This window comes from Lytechinus variegatus, chromosome 1 (genome assembly GCF_018143015.1).
Source record: "Lytechinus variegatus isolate NC3 chromosome 1, Lvar_3.0, whole genome shotgun sequence".
Classification (NCBI taxonomy): Eukaryota; Metazoa; Echinodermata; class Echinoidea; order Temnopleuroida; family Toxopneustidae; genus Lytechinus; species Lytechinus variegatus.
The window spans coordinates 15,933,783-15,953,460 of NC_054740.1; the positions used below are offsets into that span (position 1 = coordinate 15,933,783).

General features: G+C 36.6%; 2 protein-coding genes across 4 annotated transcripts in view; both read right to left on the minus strand.

Annotated features, from left to right (window-relative positions):
• The window catches only part of LOC121407164 (pirin-like), an 84,361-nt gene extending 77,763 nt beyond the window's left edge, over positions 1-6,598 (minus strand). For 2 of the 3 annotated variants that reach the window (XM_041598115.1, XM_041598129.1), the window contains exons 1-3: positions 6,464-6,598; positions 3,238-3,445; positions 663-755 (exon numbers count right to left, since the gene is read on the minus strand). In XM_041598115.1, the coding sequence (XP_041454049.1) occupies positions 663-755; positions 3,238-3,417 (273 nt within the window). In that variant the 5' untranslated portion in view covers positions 3,418-3,445; positions 6,464-6,598. Of the gene's footprint in view, positions 1-662; positions 756-3,237; positions 3,446-6,459 lie in introns of all 3 variants that reach the window. The other variant, XM_041598123.1, reaches the window with a different exon arrangement.
• A 6,152-nt stretch (positions 6,599-12,750) lies between these two features.
• Positions 12,751-16,714, minus strand: LOC121407035 (monocarboxylate transporter 12-like). Its single transcript, XM_041597978.1, has 3 exons — positions 16,420-16,714; positions 13,975-14,115; positions 12,751-13,843 (listed from the first exon to the last, which is right to left on the minus strand). Exons 1-3 carry the CDS (start codon positions 16,646-16,648, stop codon positions 12,846-12,848), a joined length of 1,368 nt encoding a protein of 455 aa, XP_041453912.1. The 5' UTR covers positions 16,649-16,714; the 3' UTR covers positions 12,751-12,845.
• Positions 16,715-19,678: the final 2,964 nt, after the last annotated feature.

Consider the following 19,678-nt stretch of genomic DNA (forward strand, 5'->3'; position numbering starts at 1 on the left):
AATGGCCTTTTGTTTATCCCCAACATCCTCCTCACTTCATCTTTAACATTTCTTTTATAATGTATGTTGTATCTTATTTTGTATTGATTTGTAAACTTGATCATTTGATGTTTTTTAAAGAGATGTGAATAAAATTGAATTGAACTAAAGCTGAGCTTGGACTCCGAGACTGGTGACTTAAAGGAATTCCCCCAAGAAGATCCGGTATGGGCCGATTGCCAAAGGACGGCTAAGATTGGGATAGTGATATAACCTTCACCAATTTACATCCACTTGTATAATGCACATCATGTTTTCATCCTAATATCCTGTCAGATTTGGCAGATCAGAATGTGTGATTAAATTACAAATTAGTATTATTCAAGCATGTTGGGCGGGATTTGAGATCACAAAAGGAAAATGTTACAGGAAAATATTTTTTCCACACTTAAATTTCAGTTTGCAGAAAATACTGTCAAAATCACTATTAAATCACAATTGCTAGGCAAATTAAAGTCAAATTGAAAAGCCATGCACAGACTTTAAGAACAGCTTCATGAAGTATCTTATTTGTTCTTACTTTCTCCAATCAAAATTTACATATTTAGGTGGTTTTATTTGGGGAATTTTTTGACGGGGTTATAGAGTATTAAAAGAGCACGGAAATAGATAATCATTCTTACCGTCTCATATCCTCTATGGGGATGATCTGGGAAGCCAGCCGGTTTTGATATATCAAACTCATCTAGACGAAGGAATGGATCCAAGTATTCATGCTGAATAAAAGACAGAATATATCAGATTCTGCATATGAACGTCAATCTTCAATAAGTCGAATAATCACGCAAAACTTTGTGTGATTTTCATCTTCTGAATTCAAATAGATTTGCATGGTCCAAAGAGACTCAGAGGCAGAGCCACCTTTAATTGCAATTCTTTTAAACACTCATTTGAAATAAAACTTTAGAACTTTAATTTAGATACATTAAAGGGGAATGAAAACTTTGGAACAAGTGGGCTTGTGTGGAAACTGAAAATTCAAAGAATAAAACAAAGAAAGTTTGAGAAATATCGGACAAATACTGAGAAATTTGTGAGCATTATATTGCGATGAATAATGATATGGAGATCCTCCCATTGGCAATGCACCAAGGATGTGTGATGTCACATGTGAACAATTGCCTTTGATGGACTATGAAATACTATCCCCCACAATTTTCTTTGTGCTCTTTCATGGTGATACAAACTATTTAACAATAATGTATTCTTTGAAAATCTATATTAATGTACATGCCCCTCCCTAGAAAGAATACATGATCTACTGATAGATGTGATAAAAGAGACAGATTAAGTGAAATATATATACAAAAGTAATGAAAAAGTTGACATCACTCATCTTTGTCGCATTGCCATTAGGAGGATCTCCATAGCATATTGCTTGCAATATTCCATGCTCATAACTTTCTCATTATTTGTCCGATTTTTCTTAAACTTCCGTTAATATGTTTCTTGGATTTTTCTGTTTTCACACAAGCTATCTTGTTCTAAAAATTTCATTTTCCATTAAATGAAGTCTATTTACCATCATCATAATCACCTACATCAGTAGAAAATAGGTACATGTAACAATAATAAAACCTACCAGATTATTGTCATAATAGTCAATAATACATGTAAGTATTTGGGATGTTTATCATTTTTATTCAATGAAAAATATTGGCTGCAATTTCTTTTCAGAGAATATCAATACTTTCTGTTGCAACTTTGCAATAAGACTATAAATGAAAACATTTATGATTGATTTGGAAAGCACAGTCGCAAACTGACAACAATGTTCTCTATGAATAGCAAAGGTTTCTTTTCTCTAGCTCACTAGTGATACTAAATTGAAAAATTCTTAAAAATTAAAACAGAAAACAAATAAAGCAAAGTTTGATAGATTTCACAGAATAAATATGGAATCATTTTGCTTGTAACATGTAAAAAGAAGTTTTCACTTTGTATGTTGTTCCTCTTCCATGTCCATCATCTACATGTACAAATACTTTGTTGTATAGTATTAACATTCATCTCTGTTAAGCCAAAATATTTTATATTTCATAATTGCTTTCTTATTATTGTTTACAATGAATGCTAAATAATGAGCATACTGATACCACATCCTGTAAAAAACAAGTGGAGCGCCTCTGGCAGTCTCACCTGCATTATGCGATTCAATACAGCAGTGCTGACTTTGAAACTACTATAAAATAATTATTCACAAAAACCACCATTCAAATAATGATACAATACTATGTTCATTGACTCTAAATAACATTTGACCTTGATCATGTGACATAAGATTTGTCAGTGATACTTGATTACCCCTACATCCACAATTCATAAACTACATGTATATCCATAAACTTTGAAAGTTATGACAGCAATTTAATAATTACCTCCAACATGGCCAAAGTTCATTGACCTTAATGACCTTTGACCTAGGTCATGTGACCTAAAACTCGCACAGGATGTTATGTGATAATTGAGTACTCTTACTACATGTATGTCCAAGGTTTATGAACTAAACCTATACAATATCAGTTATAATGGTAATTCAACAACTTCCCCCAAAATGGCCAAAGTTCATTGACCTTAAATGACTGTTGACCTTGGTCCTGTGACCTGAAACTCGCACAGAATATTCAGTGATACTTGATTACTCTCATATCCAAGTTTTATGAATCAGTTCCATAAACTTTCAAGGTTATGATGGTAATTCAACAAATACCCCCTAAAATGGCCAAAGTTCATTGACCTTAAATGACCTTTGACCTTGTTCATGTGACCTGAAAGTTGCACGGGATGTTCAGTAATATCTGATTACCCTTATGGCTAAGTTTCATGAACTAGGTCCATATACTTTTTAAGTTATGATGACATTTAAAATCTTAACCTTACATGTAGGTTAAAATTTTGATATTGACTCCCCCCACATGGTCTATAAAGTTCATTGACCCTAAATGACCTTTGACCTTAATCATGTGATTTGAGACTCAGGCAAGATGTTCTATAAAGTTCATTGATTACCCTTATGTTCAAGTTTTATGAACCAGGTTAATATACTTATGTTATGCTGTAATTTCAAAAACTTAACCTTCGGTTAAGATTTGATGTTGACGTCGCCACCGCCGCCATCACTGCCGCTGCTGTCAGAAAAGCGGCGCCAATTTTCAAATATTGAAAATCAACCCTTAAACAAAAAGTTGAAAGACCTACCTCTTCACATCCTATGCTCCTTTTAACCTTGGCCCCGAGACCCTCTTCTTGTTCTACGCTATCAATGACTTTCACAACACGCCTGGCGGAATCGGCACGATCATTTTTATCTACATCCCTTCTCTCCTTTGCTTTCTTTGTCTTTGTGAGAGACTTGGCATGGCTTCCCGTTTGACCCATCCAATAGTGTATGACCAACTGGACGTGGCTGTAAAGCAAGAATAATGTACAGTACAAATATATGAGCTACTAACTTAAACGAAACATGCCATTAACAGTAGGCCTGAGTGGCTAAGTCGCAGATTCTAGGAGACAAGTTTTTGTCCAGTGTGACTTCATACTCGCAACCTCTTTTCATTCCATTCCGCAGAACATTCAATACTATTTAAATTTATCTGAGAGTAGAATGTTTCCTATTCTTTGGATATACCTTTTTCACAATTTGGGCATTTTCTTTTTTTAAAACTATATTATCAATGAAACTGGCATCTCGCCTGTCTCCTGAGAATAGTGGTGGTGGGTGATGTCACTATAATTTAGCAAACCAAAGTCTTGTTGATTACCGGAATTAAGGAGAATGAAACCTTTGGAATATGATAGCTTGTGTGAAAACAGAAAATCAAAGAAACAGATCAACAGAAGTTTGAGAAAAATCGGACAAATAATGAGAAAGTTATAAGCATTTGAATATTGCGATCACTAATGCTATGGAGATCCTCATATTGGCAATGCGACAAAGATGTGTGATATCACTTGTGAACAACTCTCCCCATTACTTTAGTAGCCTATAAATTTCACTTAAACGGGAATCCAACACAAATAAAAACTTGTTTTTATAAAAAAAAAAAGTTGATAGGTGAAAGTTTGAACAATATTGGACAAACAACAAGAAAGTTGTGAATTTTTAAAAGTTGTAAATATTGGTAATCACTATACCCATGGAGACTTCAAATTGGCCGCATATGGGATGGCATAGTAATGTAAGGCAATGACTACTCTTCCATGTACTCCAATACATATTATGGCTAAAATGTCATTTTTCCCAAAAGTTTTATTTCAAATTATATTTTTCTTTCATGAGGACATAAAACAATAGTACTACCTAGATTATATTTAGATTACTGCCCCAGGGAAATTGGTACTTAGGAGAAAACCACAAATCCCTGATAATAAAGTACATGGCCTATGGGAAAGTTGTCCTCGCCCCTTGTCATAATTTACTTACCCTGTTGCCAATTTGAAATCTACATACAATAGTGATCTCAATTTTAAAGCAGCTATAACTTTCTTATTGCTTGTCCGATTTCTTTCAAACTTTCACCATTCTGTTTAATTTATTTTTCTCCTTCCCAACACAACATTTTATGGCCAAGGCTGGATTCCCCTTTAAACTGCCTCTTTTATCACATCTATGAGTAGATCATGTGTTTTTTCTATCGGAAGGCATGTAAATGCATATTTTAAAAAATAAATTATGGATAAACAAGTTTGTATCACCTTAAGAAAAAGCAAAACGAGACATTTTTGGGGTATATTAGAGTCTATTAAATGGAAAGCTGTTCACATGTGACATCACACATCCTTGTTGCATTGCCAATTAGAGGATCTCCATGGCATTAGTGATTGCAATTTTCAAATGCTCATAACTTTCTCATTATTTGTCCAATTTTTCTCAAACTATCTTTGTCCTCATTCTTTAATTTTTCTGTTTTGACACAAGCCTACTTGTTCCAAAGGTTTCATTCTCTTTTAAGCAGATCAATCGCTCCACCAACTAAGAACAGCCATGCATGACCACCCACACTATCACACAATAATCATTAAATTTAATCATTAATCATTAAAAATCAAATCCCAATAATATTTATTGACTAATGCAAGTATTTTACAATTAACGATATTCATCAGCCGATTGATTTTTAAATTTTTTGTTAAATTGGCACTGCTCATGATATCGTCGCCCTCTCTTATACGTGTCTTGTAACTAGGCTACGAACAAAGAAGGAAAATGGTGACAAGATCATCGGTGAGTATCTGCTCATCTTCTTACATCATTTTTCTTCATATAGGGATTAATTCTAGTGTAAGAAAAATATATACGTTATGGGGGGATTTAGTGTTATTATCCATTTACATAATTATGATGCTATCAAGATAAACAAATCAAGTATTTTGGGGCAACATTGTTTTCTCCAAAAACTCCTTCGTGTGGGCCTATGGCTTGCCGCGCTAGGCGTGTGGGGAGTAAGCCTACGTAAAGTAGATGATTTTTACTCCCAAGAAGCCTACAGGCTAGGTAGGAGAGAACTAGAGGGGAGGGCCACTTCCATTCACGAGTGGATACCATGTGCGGCCATGGGGTCTCGAAAAGGACCCTAAACATGTTATTTCCATATTCTGAAAATGAACCAATTAACAAGTATTGGCGTGTGAAACCCTACCCTTAACAAGTATTGCAAACAAAACGATACTCTTGGCATAACCCCTAAACAAGTACGGGAATGTTTTATTGTTACGGGTCCTTCCATCAGCTTTACCTTATGTGGTTTAGTATGACCCCACCTTCTACACCTCACGTAAGTCGGACTCTAAACACGTAGTGTTGGGGCGAAAAGTATATCCTTTATAAAACATTTTAATTTTGCTTTATCATCCCCACAAATTTGACCCTAAACACGTAATTTACCTAGGGGGTCCTAGCGAAATAGATACCCTTTTTTCATTATTTTTGTGTTTTAGACACCCTTATCACGTTACGTATGTAACGTGCCCTATTGTGAAAAAGACATCCTTTTTACGTGTTTTTTTGGTCGCGCATGGTATCCACCCGTCAATGCAAGTGGCCCCCCCGGGGAATTTCCCCTTTTCGTTTTTTTGAGGTTCCACTTCCAGTCTGGATACTACCACTCGTTAGTCCATCATCCATATCATGGTAAGTGCATAATTTCTGTTTTCACAAATTATCTTGCAAGACATTTTGACCATAATCTACCCTTGCCCCATGAGTATGAGTAAATACACGGGTGCACGGTGAGCTCCTGGGCGCCGGCCCGCGTCCCTGGGTTACCTGAGGCTGAGTTAGGCCCAAGCAGCTACTGCTAGCTGTGGCTTTTTGTCCGCCGACTTCGCTCATCATTTCGCTGGATACGCAATCCGGCTGCACGGCACGGCGATGAAATGGAATAAAATATAGATATTCGTAGGCCTACGTTTCCAACTTACCTACCTAAAATATTTTATATGTCCTCAAAATACGTTTTAACAATTTTCATGTTCAGAAGTCAGTTGATTTTCTGTAAATCGGTATATGATTTCCCCAATTTAATTTATGATCGGGAGCTCCGATTTTATGGTATCTTGGAAGAATTAAAAAAAGAAAAAGAAAAACATGAAAAGAAAAATGAAAGAATGAATTTTCTTTCATAAAATATCTCATAGATCGTCGATCAACAACCTTATCGTTTTCGGGAAGTAATCCCTCTATTGTTTGCTGAAATCTTATTTTGTTTCTTTTGTATTTAAATGTTTTGTTGTTGTTGCTTTTTCATAGAAAAAAGGAATGAATATACAAGGAATAATATAAAAAAAATAATAATAGATAGAATTGTTACCCTACTTTTCATACAGTGGGTGGCAAAAATAGTCAATCATGACTTGTTGCCAAATAAAAACAAGGAATGGAATGGAATGGAAAGGATATGCTTGTATAAGTCTAATGTGAAAAAATATACACATAATATGTATGATATATATACATGTATATCATCAAGTGGTGATAATTGAAAGAAAACTAAGAACAATATCAAAGTAACCCTCTCAGATGAAGTCACAGGTTTTTGGCGTGGCCAGGTTTCCCCTTTGGTCTTTCAGGGTGATTGGTTGAATTAGAGAAGAGCGATCTCACCTGGAGATCGCTGACCTTCCCAAAGGTGTACTTAGTTTTATAACAAGAGCAGCAATTAACACATTGCCCGTCTAAGGACAACCTAAAAAGATGGGGGAAAAGAATGAACACTGATTGTAATTTATGTGGGAACCATGAAACACTTTGTCATATCTTGAATTCATTCTCCATAGCATTAGACCAGGAACGTTTTAATTATAGGCATGATAGTGTGTTAGGGTATACGGTATCCATTATGAAGCCTGCTGTTGAGGAAGATCAACTGCAACTCTATGCTGATATTCCAGGATATATGATAAATGGAGGCACAATTCCCGCCAATATAGTAGCAACTATCGAAAGTTGTCTAAAACAATGTAAGAAAACATGTAACTTTAGGCGAGCTCATTGTCCCTTTTGAACCCAATATAGATGCAGCACGGAAAAGGAAAAATGAACAGTACGAATCTCTTGTGTCCGATTTTGAAGATAGGGGTTTTAGATGTTCACTAATTTGCTTCGAGGTTGGGTCGAGAGGTCTGGTAATAAAAGAAAACAAAACTCAAATCTCTAAACTTCTAAGGTCAACTGGTCACTCTGTCAAAATAAAGAACCACATTAGATTGATTTCCAACATTGCAATATTTACCTCATATGCAATTTACAATGCTAAATCTGAGCCTACCTAGACTAAGATAAATTTACTTATGCCAAGATATTCTATTATAAAGCCAATTCTTGCCTATTGCAGGAACGTTATTGATATAAACTACATACTTACCCTTTAAACTTATGTAATTAATTCTCTATACCTCATCTTAATAATGTTACCGTTACGACTTGAATGTAGAACACCCCCCCCCCCTCGAATTATGCTACTATTAAGCCTTATTCAGCAGCGAATGTTCCTGCACTTACCTTAATATCAATAGCAGATTAACATGTGAGAGAATGTGTATACTTTTAAGCTTTGCCGTGTTCTTATTCTTATCATCTATCTCTTTCTTTAGTTCTCATTCTTCCCATCTCTCCCTCTTCCTCTATCCCCTCTCTCTCTCTTTCTATCTCTTTCCGTCATTCATTCTTAACCCCTATCCTTTAATCTGCCGGATGTCGATTTGAACTGGATAATGCAATATGTATAGATTAAGTTTAGATTTATGATCATTACTTGTAAAAACTTACTCAAATTTATCTGGTTCACATTTATAATTAATTAATTGAATATCAAAATTGTTCAAATATGCGATGAATTTACAATTTTCCAATGAGTTTCTTCTCGAATTGCGCACTTCACTCATGTTCTGTTATTTGTACAATGTTTATACTTATGTTCCGTCCATGTATCTGTTACAATGTTATGTTCACACCTATGTCATGTTACCCTGTATCTCATTCGACAAGAACTGATATCATGGGTTTATATGTCTATTACCTGTGTTATATGATTCATATGATTTATCAATAAAGAGATGATTTAAAAAAATAAATATATATATAATAATGTTCTGCAAATGTAACTAACCAAACCCATAAGTGTTTTCGCCTTGTTGTTGTTTAAAAGAAAAAAAAATCATTTTTAAATATCAAACCCATCTGTAAGCACAGGTACACTAGCGCCCCTCTTCTATGCATGGGTGACCTAGGAAATTTATGTCCGAAAAATCGGCACAATGTACCGTGCTGAACGGTATGATTCGAAGGGGCAGGGCAAGCGCAACTTGTTGGAACTGGGATGAAGATATCGGCTTGTTTTGGAAACGATTTGTTTATATGCCATTTTGACAAGAGTTACAACAAACTTTTGTATACATTTTTCATATTAGAAGGATACACACGAAAAATATTTCATGTATACTTCATTTTTATATATGTAGACTTCAGATTGGTAATAATATCAGTATGTGAGAACTTAGTGGGCAGGCGAAGCGCCGACAGATATGCTGTCATTAAGACTGTACTCATTAAATGGATATGTATCTCACTGATTAAGTAATGCGAGTGCGAAGCTCGAGCTGAAAATTTTTGATATTCAGACCTAAAAAGGGGGACATTATAAGCAAATTTGGGTAATCAAGATACGTGCCTGTACAACTAAGCAAACAATGCAAGCGCGAAGCGGGGGCTGGATTTTTTTGCATATATTGACCCCAAACACAGGTATTTTAAGGACTATTTTTTTAGGAATTTATGACGAGCATCTGGATGTGATACAGTGCAGGATCTTTAGGTATAACTGATGCACCGGGTTAATTTCTCATAATCTCAACATATTGCTGATTTTGTTAGAATTGCACCTAAACACACGAAGCACTTTTTGTAGTCATCGTAATCATGAACATAATACGTATCTCACTCATCAAAATATTGCGAGCGCGAAGCGCGAGGTGAAAATTATTGAAATTTAGACTTGAAAAGGGGCATTCTAATGCTTGTTTTTAAGAATTCTCTAAGACCATACGTATTTCGCTAACCAAATGATGCGAGCACAAAGCGCGAGCTGAAAATTGTTTACATTCAAATAAAAAAAGGGACATTTTAAGGACTGTTTTTAGGAATTCATTATGAGCAGACATATCTCAGCACTCCACTTTTGTGAACGTAAGCGGACAGGAAATGTTTGATATTCAGATCTTAAAATGGGCAATCCCTATAAGTAGTCATGAAAAAGAAGCATATGTCACGACATAAAACAATAATAAGTCCAAGTGCGATGAAATATATTTGGTGTATATTGACTTGAAAACGGGATGGTTTAGTACAACAGGAGTATTACTCATTGAATAGATAATGCGAACACCAGGAATGATGAACACATAAGCCCTTAGCAAATTATCTTTCATAAAGTTATTTAAACAAATCTGATGTAATATAATTATCCAATAATCTTCCCCCCCCCCTCCCACTACGTTTCCCTTTCTTTCTCCCTTCCGTTTTTTTTTTGGGGGGGGGTGGGGGGCAGTCGTATCCCCCGTAGTAATGTTTATTGTTATTGAATAAAACCATTAATTCCTTTCAGAAATTGTTAGAAACAAATTGATGGAAAAGGAAAACAGTCAAGAAAAAAAAACAGAAAAGAGAAAGTCCCTTTCCAGGTCAAATTTTAAAGAAGTTTCGGCTCGCGCCTGGCGCGCTCGTATTGATCTAGTCCTGACATATACCTCACGGTACTACCTAGACATGTTTTACAGATAAAACTAACAAATCCGTCTTAAGGACTACTCCCTTCCCTGCTGGCGTACAGATGTGGGGCTTGGGGTCATGGCCCCGGAACGTTTCATGACCAAAAAAAGGAAAATAAAAAAAGGAAAGTAAAGGACAGGGGTGAAACATGATGTATTCTTTCATATCATGTCAAAATATCTCTCTCTCTTCGCTCTCTAGGGCAGATGTTTGTGAATTTTACCCAACGCTTAACGCCATGTCTGGCCCCATACAAAACTTAAAACTCGTTTGACCCCCTCCCCAAACTAAAAATAAACCCTTACAACTTGAGAACAACAAACTTTGTTTCCCAACAATGAACACCGATTGGCACCCATGACAAGCGCAGCTTAAATGATTTCATAACCACCCCCGTAATATATTACAAAAAATGATAAATCAATCAATGCAATCAAATAAAATGGAAACGACATACCACAAATCTCAAATATAAGATTAATCTTGTTTTTAATACATGGACGATATAGAATTCAGTAAATAGATAATATAAGCATGTACCATTACAGAAGTAGCATACTCGAAAAGTGAAGAATATAATCATGATAATGGGTACTATATCCAGGAGACAGTATCTGAGAAATGAGCTTTCGAAATGGACCCGAACAAAGTTTCCTAATCACTACGCGGCCGCTCTCTACTGTCGCTCCAACATGCAAGTCAAATCACAAATAATGGAGAGCTGAGAGGCTTGCGTCGAAAGTTGGTGGACCGGGGCAGCAGCGTCATCTCGTGACTCTGGACGATGACATATTTGCAATTGTTCGTCCGGTGCAGATCACCGAATGATCTGCTGTCCTGGTACACCGATTTTCGACAAAAGCCTCTCAGCTCTTCGATGTGATTTGACGATTTGACTTGCATTTTCAAAGGAATTGGTGCGTTGTAGAGAGCGGCCGCGTCGTGATAGCGGAAACTTTATATTGTCAAACCTATCCCCGGGAGAAATTCATAAAACCAATTCGAACACTAATGGTGTAATCCGCATAACCAAGCTTGCAACCCTAAACCTTACGAGAAATGTAATCAGGACTGAAAGGGCGACCTCTTTTCTTAAAGACGTCAACGACATCTGACTGTAAAAACGGGTACCCTTCTAGACGCACTTTTCCCTCGGCTGTATATATAAGCAGATTCGGTGTACAGAGTGACCTTCCCATGTTTTCACAGGGCCCCGTTACATAAAAGTAATAGTAACTTAGCCATCCAATGGTAACTGCCATGGCGACAATGTTGACTATCCAACCAGAGCCAATGATTTCGGGGGGGGGGGGGTACCATTAAATAGCAAAGTTAATCTGGTAAATTTGGCCCTGGTTTGCAAATTGGCTTATCACTAATTCATTTTTACAGTCAAAGCAAACAAATATAGAAACAAATATTTAAAAAATATTTTTAAAAATCTTTTAATGAATCATTATAATTCTCTGCTTCGGGTACTTCCTGATCGCTTCTTGATGACGAGAAGCGATATAAAGATGCCGACACTGATCGCCTGCAAGACGCCGAGAATATAAAATTGTATCCCAATGGATTGCGTCAGATCGTACAGCGATCCTGTAAAATAGATCAAACCCAATAAGAGAGAACAGTACCAATAACATCAATGAATAAAATGAAAAATCATGAATTGAAAATATTAATTCACGTTGTTGTAGGCGAGTCAAACAAAATTATCTCCCCCCGCATAGATGACATAATTATCAAACAGTAAATGATACGTTTAAAGATAGGCTTACTTTGGTACTCTTATTATTATCATATTCTCTCACTCATAACCCTTTTCTCAGCTAAAATTTTGATATCTTTTCATTTCTAATGAATTATTTTTAATGGATGGATTTTGAAGGGTTTGAATGTATCATGTTCTAACCCACATGTGAGACCCGTACTAGCCAACCCCCTTCGTCCATTTAAATATATCAGCTCCACATGAATTTCCACTTATATTCGTGACGACCACAAACCACAAGCCTGAGCCCCCCCCCCCTCCCTTCCCCCGCTGGCGATTTTGTTGTTGTTGTTGTTGTTTTTTGTAAAGTACTTGTGCATCGATCCGACGCGAGAGGGCAGTGGGAAGACGACATAATAGGCTATTTTGGAGACTTTGATTCAGATAGCAAATATTGGCCTTGTATTTTTTTAGTCTTAATTTTTTTAGAGTCTTAATTTTTTATTTTAATAATTCTTTGAAAAATCTTTTTCCACGAGAATGGAACCTACATTCGTCCATGAACTCGACTGTATAGGATTGGCTTACGGATTGAGCCACACCAATCGAGCTGATTGATTGGTCGGAAATTACACTGTAGCTTTCCGTTTCGTGTGCCATGAATAGTCTGAATTTATATCGTCATTTTCACTGACCACTCCCGTCTGGTGCACAAGTACTAACGAAAACAATCGTACCGCTGCCCTTTTGTCATTACCCGCTCCAATTCAATCTTGGTGTGAATTCTCCCACGTAGTTGGGTCTCACTTGGAGCCATAACACCATGATTCCTTACCGTATCATCGGATGATGTAGTAAAAAAAATCTTAAAATTGACATACCAGTAATGTAAGCAGTTAGGACTGCACTGACGCCTTTGCAAAGATACGAGATAGAAATCGCGGCGGGAAACACATCTTTCTTGACGACGTTGGCAATCAATGCTTCAATTAGACAGACACTGCCATAAAGACCGAAGCCCAAGAAGAAGGAACAGACAAGGATGTAGGAGTAAGCCGTCCCCAAGGGCTGAATGAAGAACATCAGAGATGTCAAAGAGCAAAACAGAATGTATTGACCAGACACCCAGGTCGGATGAAAATACAAGATGACAGTGCTCAACATTCTCGCAACCAGGCCTCCGACACCTCCCATAGTTCCCACGAAGACTGCTTTGGATTCAGGGATTCCGACAGAGATTGCAAAGGGTACGATGAAAATAGTCCAGCTTATGAGAGTAAATGCAGCCAGGGTGTCGCATGGCAAAATGAAAGCCATGAAAAACTTTGCTTCTTGAAGGAATGTCTTTAGATCTGACAGCAGTCTCAAGAATCGTCTTCGTATGCCGACGAGATACCGATCGATGTCAGCATTTGCATCTGTGCTCTTATTTTTGAGGATGGAGGAATATTCAGTGTTTTGAGGCAGATTGTGACATTGGCTGGTTTGATTTACATTTTTATCCAGAGCAAAATCTTTGTTAGTTAAAGAATCGGTACCCATGACCTCCAAGAGATGTTCACATGCTGGCGCAGGTGGTCTCTTTTGCCTTTCCTCTGGCAATTTTAAGACAAGACCGAAAGGTAACATGTTAAGGCAAAGGCCACCTAAGCAGAGAAGGGCTTGGTGTGGTCCGTAGGCTTCGAGCAAGACATTAGTTAGGATGGGCAAGATGAGAATTCCTGTCAGGGAACCCATAAAGACAAAGGAGCTGGCGAATGCAAAATCTCCTTTAAAGTGACCATGTAAACAGATGATTGCTGGAACTAATATCATACACTGACCAATACCTGCAAAAGAATAGACAAAATTAGCATTGGATAATAAAGGATAGAAACAACTTCAGAATTCGCTTTGTCATCGCAAGTGGTTATATTTTCTATTAGATTTGATCTATGATTTTGAGGGATTATGTTTTTACCGAATAGAAAGAAGAGGCTTCCTAGAGCCGAGGTTGTATGTGCGAAGGATGACGTTGTTATGGCAACTCCAGCTATCAACCCCCCAGCTGTTGAAATCTTGGTTAGACCAATATTGCTGGCCAGTGGCTTCACAACTACCGCTGTAATATAAAAAGGGAAATATTGTCAATTTTTCTGCACTTGTTAAAAATAACTTAAGCAACGCTGTTTACTATGTCAATCACACAGTAGTTGTTTAAACAAGTGTTTAAAATCGTTAAAAAAACATGCTTAAATTATTGATAATTAAATATTTGAATTAAAACTTTGTTGTTTAAGATTTTAAACACTTGTTTAAAATGTTTAAACAACTACTGTGCGATTCACACAGTAAACAACGTTGTTTAAATCATTTTAAGTGTGGTAACTCTGTTAGACCACTTAAACCGTATCTGAATCAGAACAACTCGCAATCTACTTACTTCTAAATATACATCATTTAATTCTAATTACTCACTGTCGGTACAATACCTACTTCTCCTGCCTAGTTCCAATACCAAGTACGAAATTTTAACCCCCCCCCTTGGGGGCACTTACATTGATGAGTGGATACCATGCGCGACCAAAAAAAAACACGTAAAAGGATGGGGGGTTTTTTCAAGATGGGGCACGTTACGTATGTAGCGTAATAAGGGTGTCAATAACACTAAAATAATGAAAAAATGGGTATCCATTTTGCTAGGAAAGCTACGTGTTTAGGGGCAAATTTGATATAAAAAGACTGAAATGTTTTATAAATGATGTTCTTTTTGCCCCGTCAACACTACGACCCATATTCTGAACTCAGTTTTAAATTAAACCCTGGTTGTGGTTTAAGTATGGGCACAAATCACTGACAGTACACATCCATTTTATTAACTGATATGACACTCAAATCGTTCACAATTGTCTAGGAATGATAACTGAAGCATTTTGAAGTATCATTCTTCTTTATGAAAATGAATAGTAAACATAAGAAATATATAATATACACAGAAATTTTGAATTTTTGGCTCCCCATAATTTTAGCACAGAGTTAGACCGTGGTCTAAGTTTAAATCTGACTTCAAAATACGGGCCTATGTGTTTAGAGTCCGATTTGCGCGAGGTAAGGGTGGATGGGCCCCCCTGGGGGGGGGCACTCGACCAAAAAAGTGGTAGGGGTGTGCCGCGGGCGAGACAAAAAACGGGGGCCCGGGGATGGGCCGTTCTTTACCCAATGATGTAGGTAATGCCGGAGGTACAAAACCGACGACCGACGACAGTCCGTGATATAACTAATATATCGCTGTACTTGTTTAGGGGTTCAATATAGGGTATACTTGCCAAGGGTATTTTTTTCAATACTTGTTAAGGGTAGGGTTCCACATCCAAATACTTGTTAGAGGGTGCATTTTCATAGTATGGAAATACTTGATTAGGATGCTTTTTGAGACCCCATGGTCGCGCATGGTATCCACTCGTCAATGGAAGTGGCCCTCGGGTAACTTCTAACCTTTGATATCAGTGCACGATATAGGTGTGTTTATAAAGAGTTTCGGGTTGATGATCACTGATCATGCCGATTGAAAATAATCATCCGTAAAGGCACTTCACAAGGTCAAAGGAGTGGAATGAGTAAATGTCAATTTTTAAAGGATTTAATTGAGTCCAACCTGGTATTCAGTTCCAATACCAAGTAGCCTACTAGCTGGCCAAGGCCAAGGATTTCAAGATTACATAATTCCGAGGCAAATACCAAAGACTGCCCAGGGTCAGGTCGGGACATGGCCAAGGACTTTAAGATTTCAAACATCTGAGGTCAAGGCCTATGGGAAGCCGATAGTATTATGTACATTTTAAAACAAAGGGTATACAAGTTAAAGCTTTCAAGAGGTCAGTCAGATGCTTGCCAGATTTAGCAAGAACCCAGCTATTGCGATCCAAAAAAGTCCAACAAAAACAAAAATATAAGCATTTCATAATATCGTTAGCTATGAACTTAAGGCACATTTTCAAAACCTAGATATGTATATTATGGTCTTATCCTTTTTCATTTCAAATAAACATTTATTTTCCTCCATTTTACAAAGTTTCTTCATTTTTTAAAACAAGAATTCATATGAAATCAATTACCATAAAGAATATAAATATATACAACTTATGTGTACAGAAGAAGGCGTAGGTCCCTAGAATGCTTGTGGGAGGATACGCCTGTGGACGTAAAGGTATACAATACACAAAATACAATGCAAAGATAAGTGGCTAGAAAAAGAGAAGAAGGGAAGACTGTCAAGAATACATTTTTATATGATTTTCTTGATACAAAAAATCATATTCTGGAGATGTTATCAACAGAATAGAATTTTATAATACATATTTGCTGTTACCTTGATACGTATGTACATTAAGGCCTATAAGATATTTAGTAAAATGTGTAACTTAACCGCCAATGTGTGCCACTGTCCACGGTAAAGAAAATATGACGGCAACAGTTGCAAAATTGCTGTCTAGCTGGAAAACCATGGGTGTGAGTAGAACTCCAAACGCTTTGGTAATACCAGCTTCAAGAAACAGGAAGAAAAATGTTCCCAACAACACGAGATGACGATATGGATCTGATGGTGTGTCGTCATCATCAATCCGTTCTCGACTGGAACGCGTTCTTGGCGCCATTTTGATAACTGTCACCACCTTTGATTTGCAATGAGATACCAAAAACGATACTAACTATATTAGGAGTCCGGTTGTTTTGTTCGATCAGGCGAAATTCTAACCTTTGATATCAGTGCACGATATTAAATAGGCATATTTATAAAGAGTTTCGGGCTGATGATCACTGACCATGGCGCCCGGCCATGGCGATTGAAAATTATCATCCGTAAAGGCACTTCAAAAGGTCAATGGAGTAGACTGAGTAAATATCCATTTTCATGAATACTTCTACAAGGTAAAGGCACTTGTTGTTGAAAGAAAGCAAGTTATTCCAGTTCCCAAAACCAACAAAGCGTCTGAACTAAATGACTACCGACCCGTTGCCTTAACATCGATCGTGATGAAATGCTTTGAGAGGATCTTAATGAAACTCATCCTCCCAGTAATTTCCTCGGTTACATCAGTTAGCCTATTTACCAACCAAAGAAACCAGTTACGGATGCTGTACTGACATTAGTACACGAGATAGCTCAACATACAGACAAACTGAGGTGTTATTCTAGGGCCCTTTTTGTAGATTTTTCTTCGGCTTTCAATACAGGGGCGTAGATAGCGGGGGGGATGGGGGATGCATCCCCCCAGAATTTTAGGTGGGGGGGGATGGTGTGTACAATCATCCCCCCAGGTTTCTGTGGGGGAAGAAGCAAAACTATACAGTAATAAAGCAATGAATGCTAGTTAAAATCAATCAATAATAATAGCAGTAATAATCATAACGTACAGCAATGACAAACATGATCAAAATTGGACTTTTATTCAGAGTCAATCATCTTATATGCATTTACAACTTGCAAGTTTTAAGTAATAACAACTGTCTTGCGTCGTCATATACATTTAAGGATCGTTATTCAGAGTTTCACCAAGTACATTTCCTTATAATAATTATGTATTTGCAAAGGAGATAAGTTCAAAATATTTCATTACAGATTTAAGAAAGTGTCGCTTAATCACTCCCTTTCAGAGCAATTGCTTTCATAACACATTAACACTGTTCAAACGAATTAATAAGAAATTACCTATACACATACACTGACCCTTTTCCCTGCTGGCCATGTCCTCAACCCCTACTTTGCAAAGGAAAGGTGAAAATTTTTAGTCTCTAAGGAGCGAATTAGTAAATGAATGATTTTGGAATGAAAGTGCAAATTTTGGATGGCCTCAGTGATATCCGAGGTTTTTTTCACTCAATATTCACTCTTTCATATATTCACTCCTTAAAGAGTGATCTATTTCACTAATTTTTCAGAGTACTTTGCGCTTTTCAAAGAAGGTAGAATCATCCAATATATAGACATGCCTTAATTCACGAAGGCAGATTGAATCAATCCATGGATAAGATTAATTTATGGTCTAAGATCACAGAACAAGCCTAACTCGACCCTCAGCGTGTTCATTGTCGGACCTTTGACAAAAAACATAATCATCTCGCGCATTTACGCGATAAAAATTATCTATACAGTTTACTTCCAACAACCCGGTGAGGTTTATTTCATTTCCATACTTAATTCAATCAAGCCTTTGTAATCATGGTAATTTTAAAAAGAGTGTGCTTATCATTTCAGTGTCCGCATATCTGCACGTGGATAAGAAATATAATGTTGAGCTTTTTTTATTTTACCCCTATTACTACAATTGTAATTGATATTTTTTTTAGTTTATTGGCTGTTTATTTGTTTATTCCTTTAGTTGTTGATTCATTCGTTTGATCATTAACAATATCGCTACTTTTAAAATAGTATACTACTATACTAGTAAAATAAGGAATACTAGTTATTCTAGATCATGTTTAGCAGGACTGTCATGACCAAGATGATAACTAGACATCCGACAAATGACATTTCTCTCATGATCATCTTTACTCATTGTCATTAATCAAACAAAAGATTACTGCCATGAAAAATGTGCAAGGAAGTTTGTTTATTACTGGATGCCCTCTTTATTGCTGAAAGCAAAGTGATTAAAAGACACACGAGATAATCCATGAGGCATATGGTGTTATTTTGTTATCTTTAACTCGTCTGCTTTGGCCCATGATATTTTGTTTTTATCGAGTACGTTATCTCCTTCATTCTTTATATTTATGTATTAATTATATATATATATATATATATAAAGTATGACCCAGCTAGGGATCATCCCCCCAGGTCTAAGGACCTGTCTACGCCACTGTTTCAATACGATATAGACATACATTCTTGTTGATAAACTGAATGATTTTAACCTTCATCCTAAGATTTCTATTTGACTAGCAGCATTTTTAATTTTAACTAATAGAACCCAACGCGTTCGAGTTCAGAATAGTATGTCTGATGAGATTATGATAAATACAGGTGCTCCCAAGTATGCATCCTATCAGCACTGATGTATATCTTTGTATACTAATGATTGTAACTCAAATAACGGAAATGTAAAAATACTAAAATATGCTGATGACAAAGTAATTCTAGGCCTGATGAAAAGTGAAACTGGTGATGATAGTTATCATAGAAGTATTGAATGCTTCTCTAGGTGGTGCAAAACAACCAACCATCTAAGTGTAAAGAACTTGTTTTTTTTTTTTCAGAATTGCTTCCCCACAACCAGATTCAATTGTATAAGATGGTGTTTACATTGAAGTGGTAGATAGTTTTAAGTATCTCGGGACAAAGATTGGCGATGAATTTAATTGGATACCCCAAGCCAAGATCACACTTTCAAAAGCTCGAAGTAGAATGTTCTTCCTTCGAAGGCTTATTTAGGACCGTGCATTTTCATGAGAGGATAATGCGGGTCTTTTATAAAGCAATGGTGAAAAGTGCACTTCTCTTTAATCAAATTGTTTGGATACATGCAAGTAGGAAAGAGGACATACAGAAACCAGAAAGAATTGAAAAACAAGCCTTTAAAATAACAAAATAAAAAGGGTAGACAAGAATGAAGGTAGAGTCCTTAAAAAACAATGCCCTCCATAAATATTACAATTTGATGAGGTCAGGCAAACGTCTGAGAGAC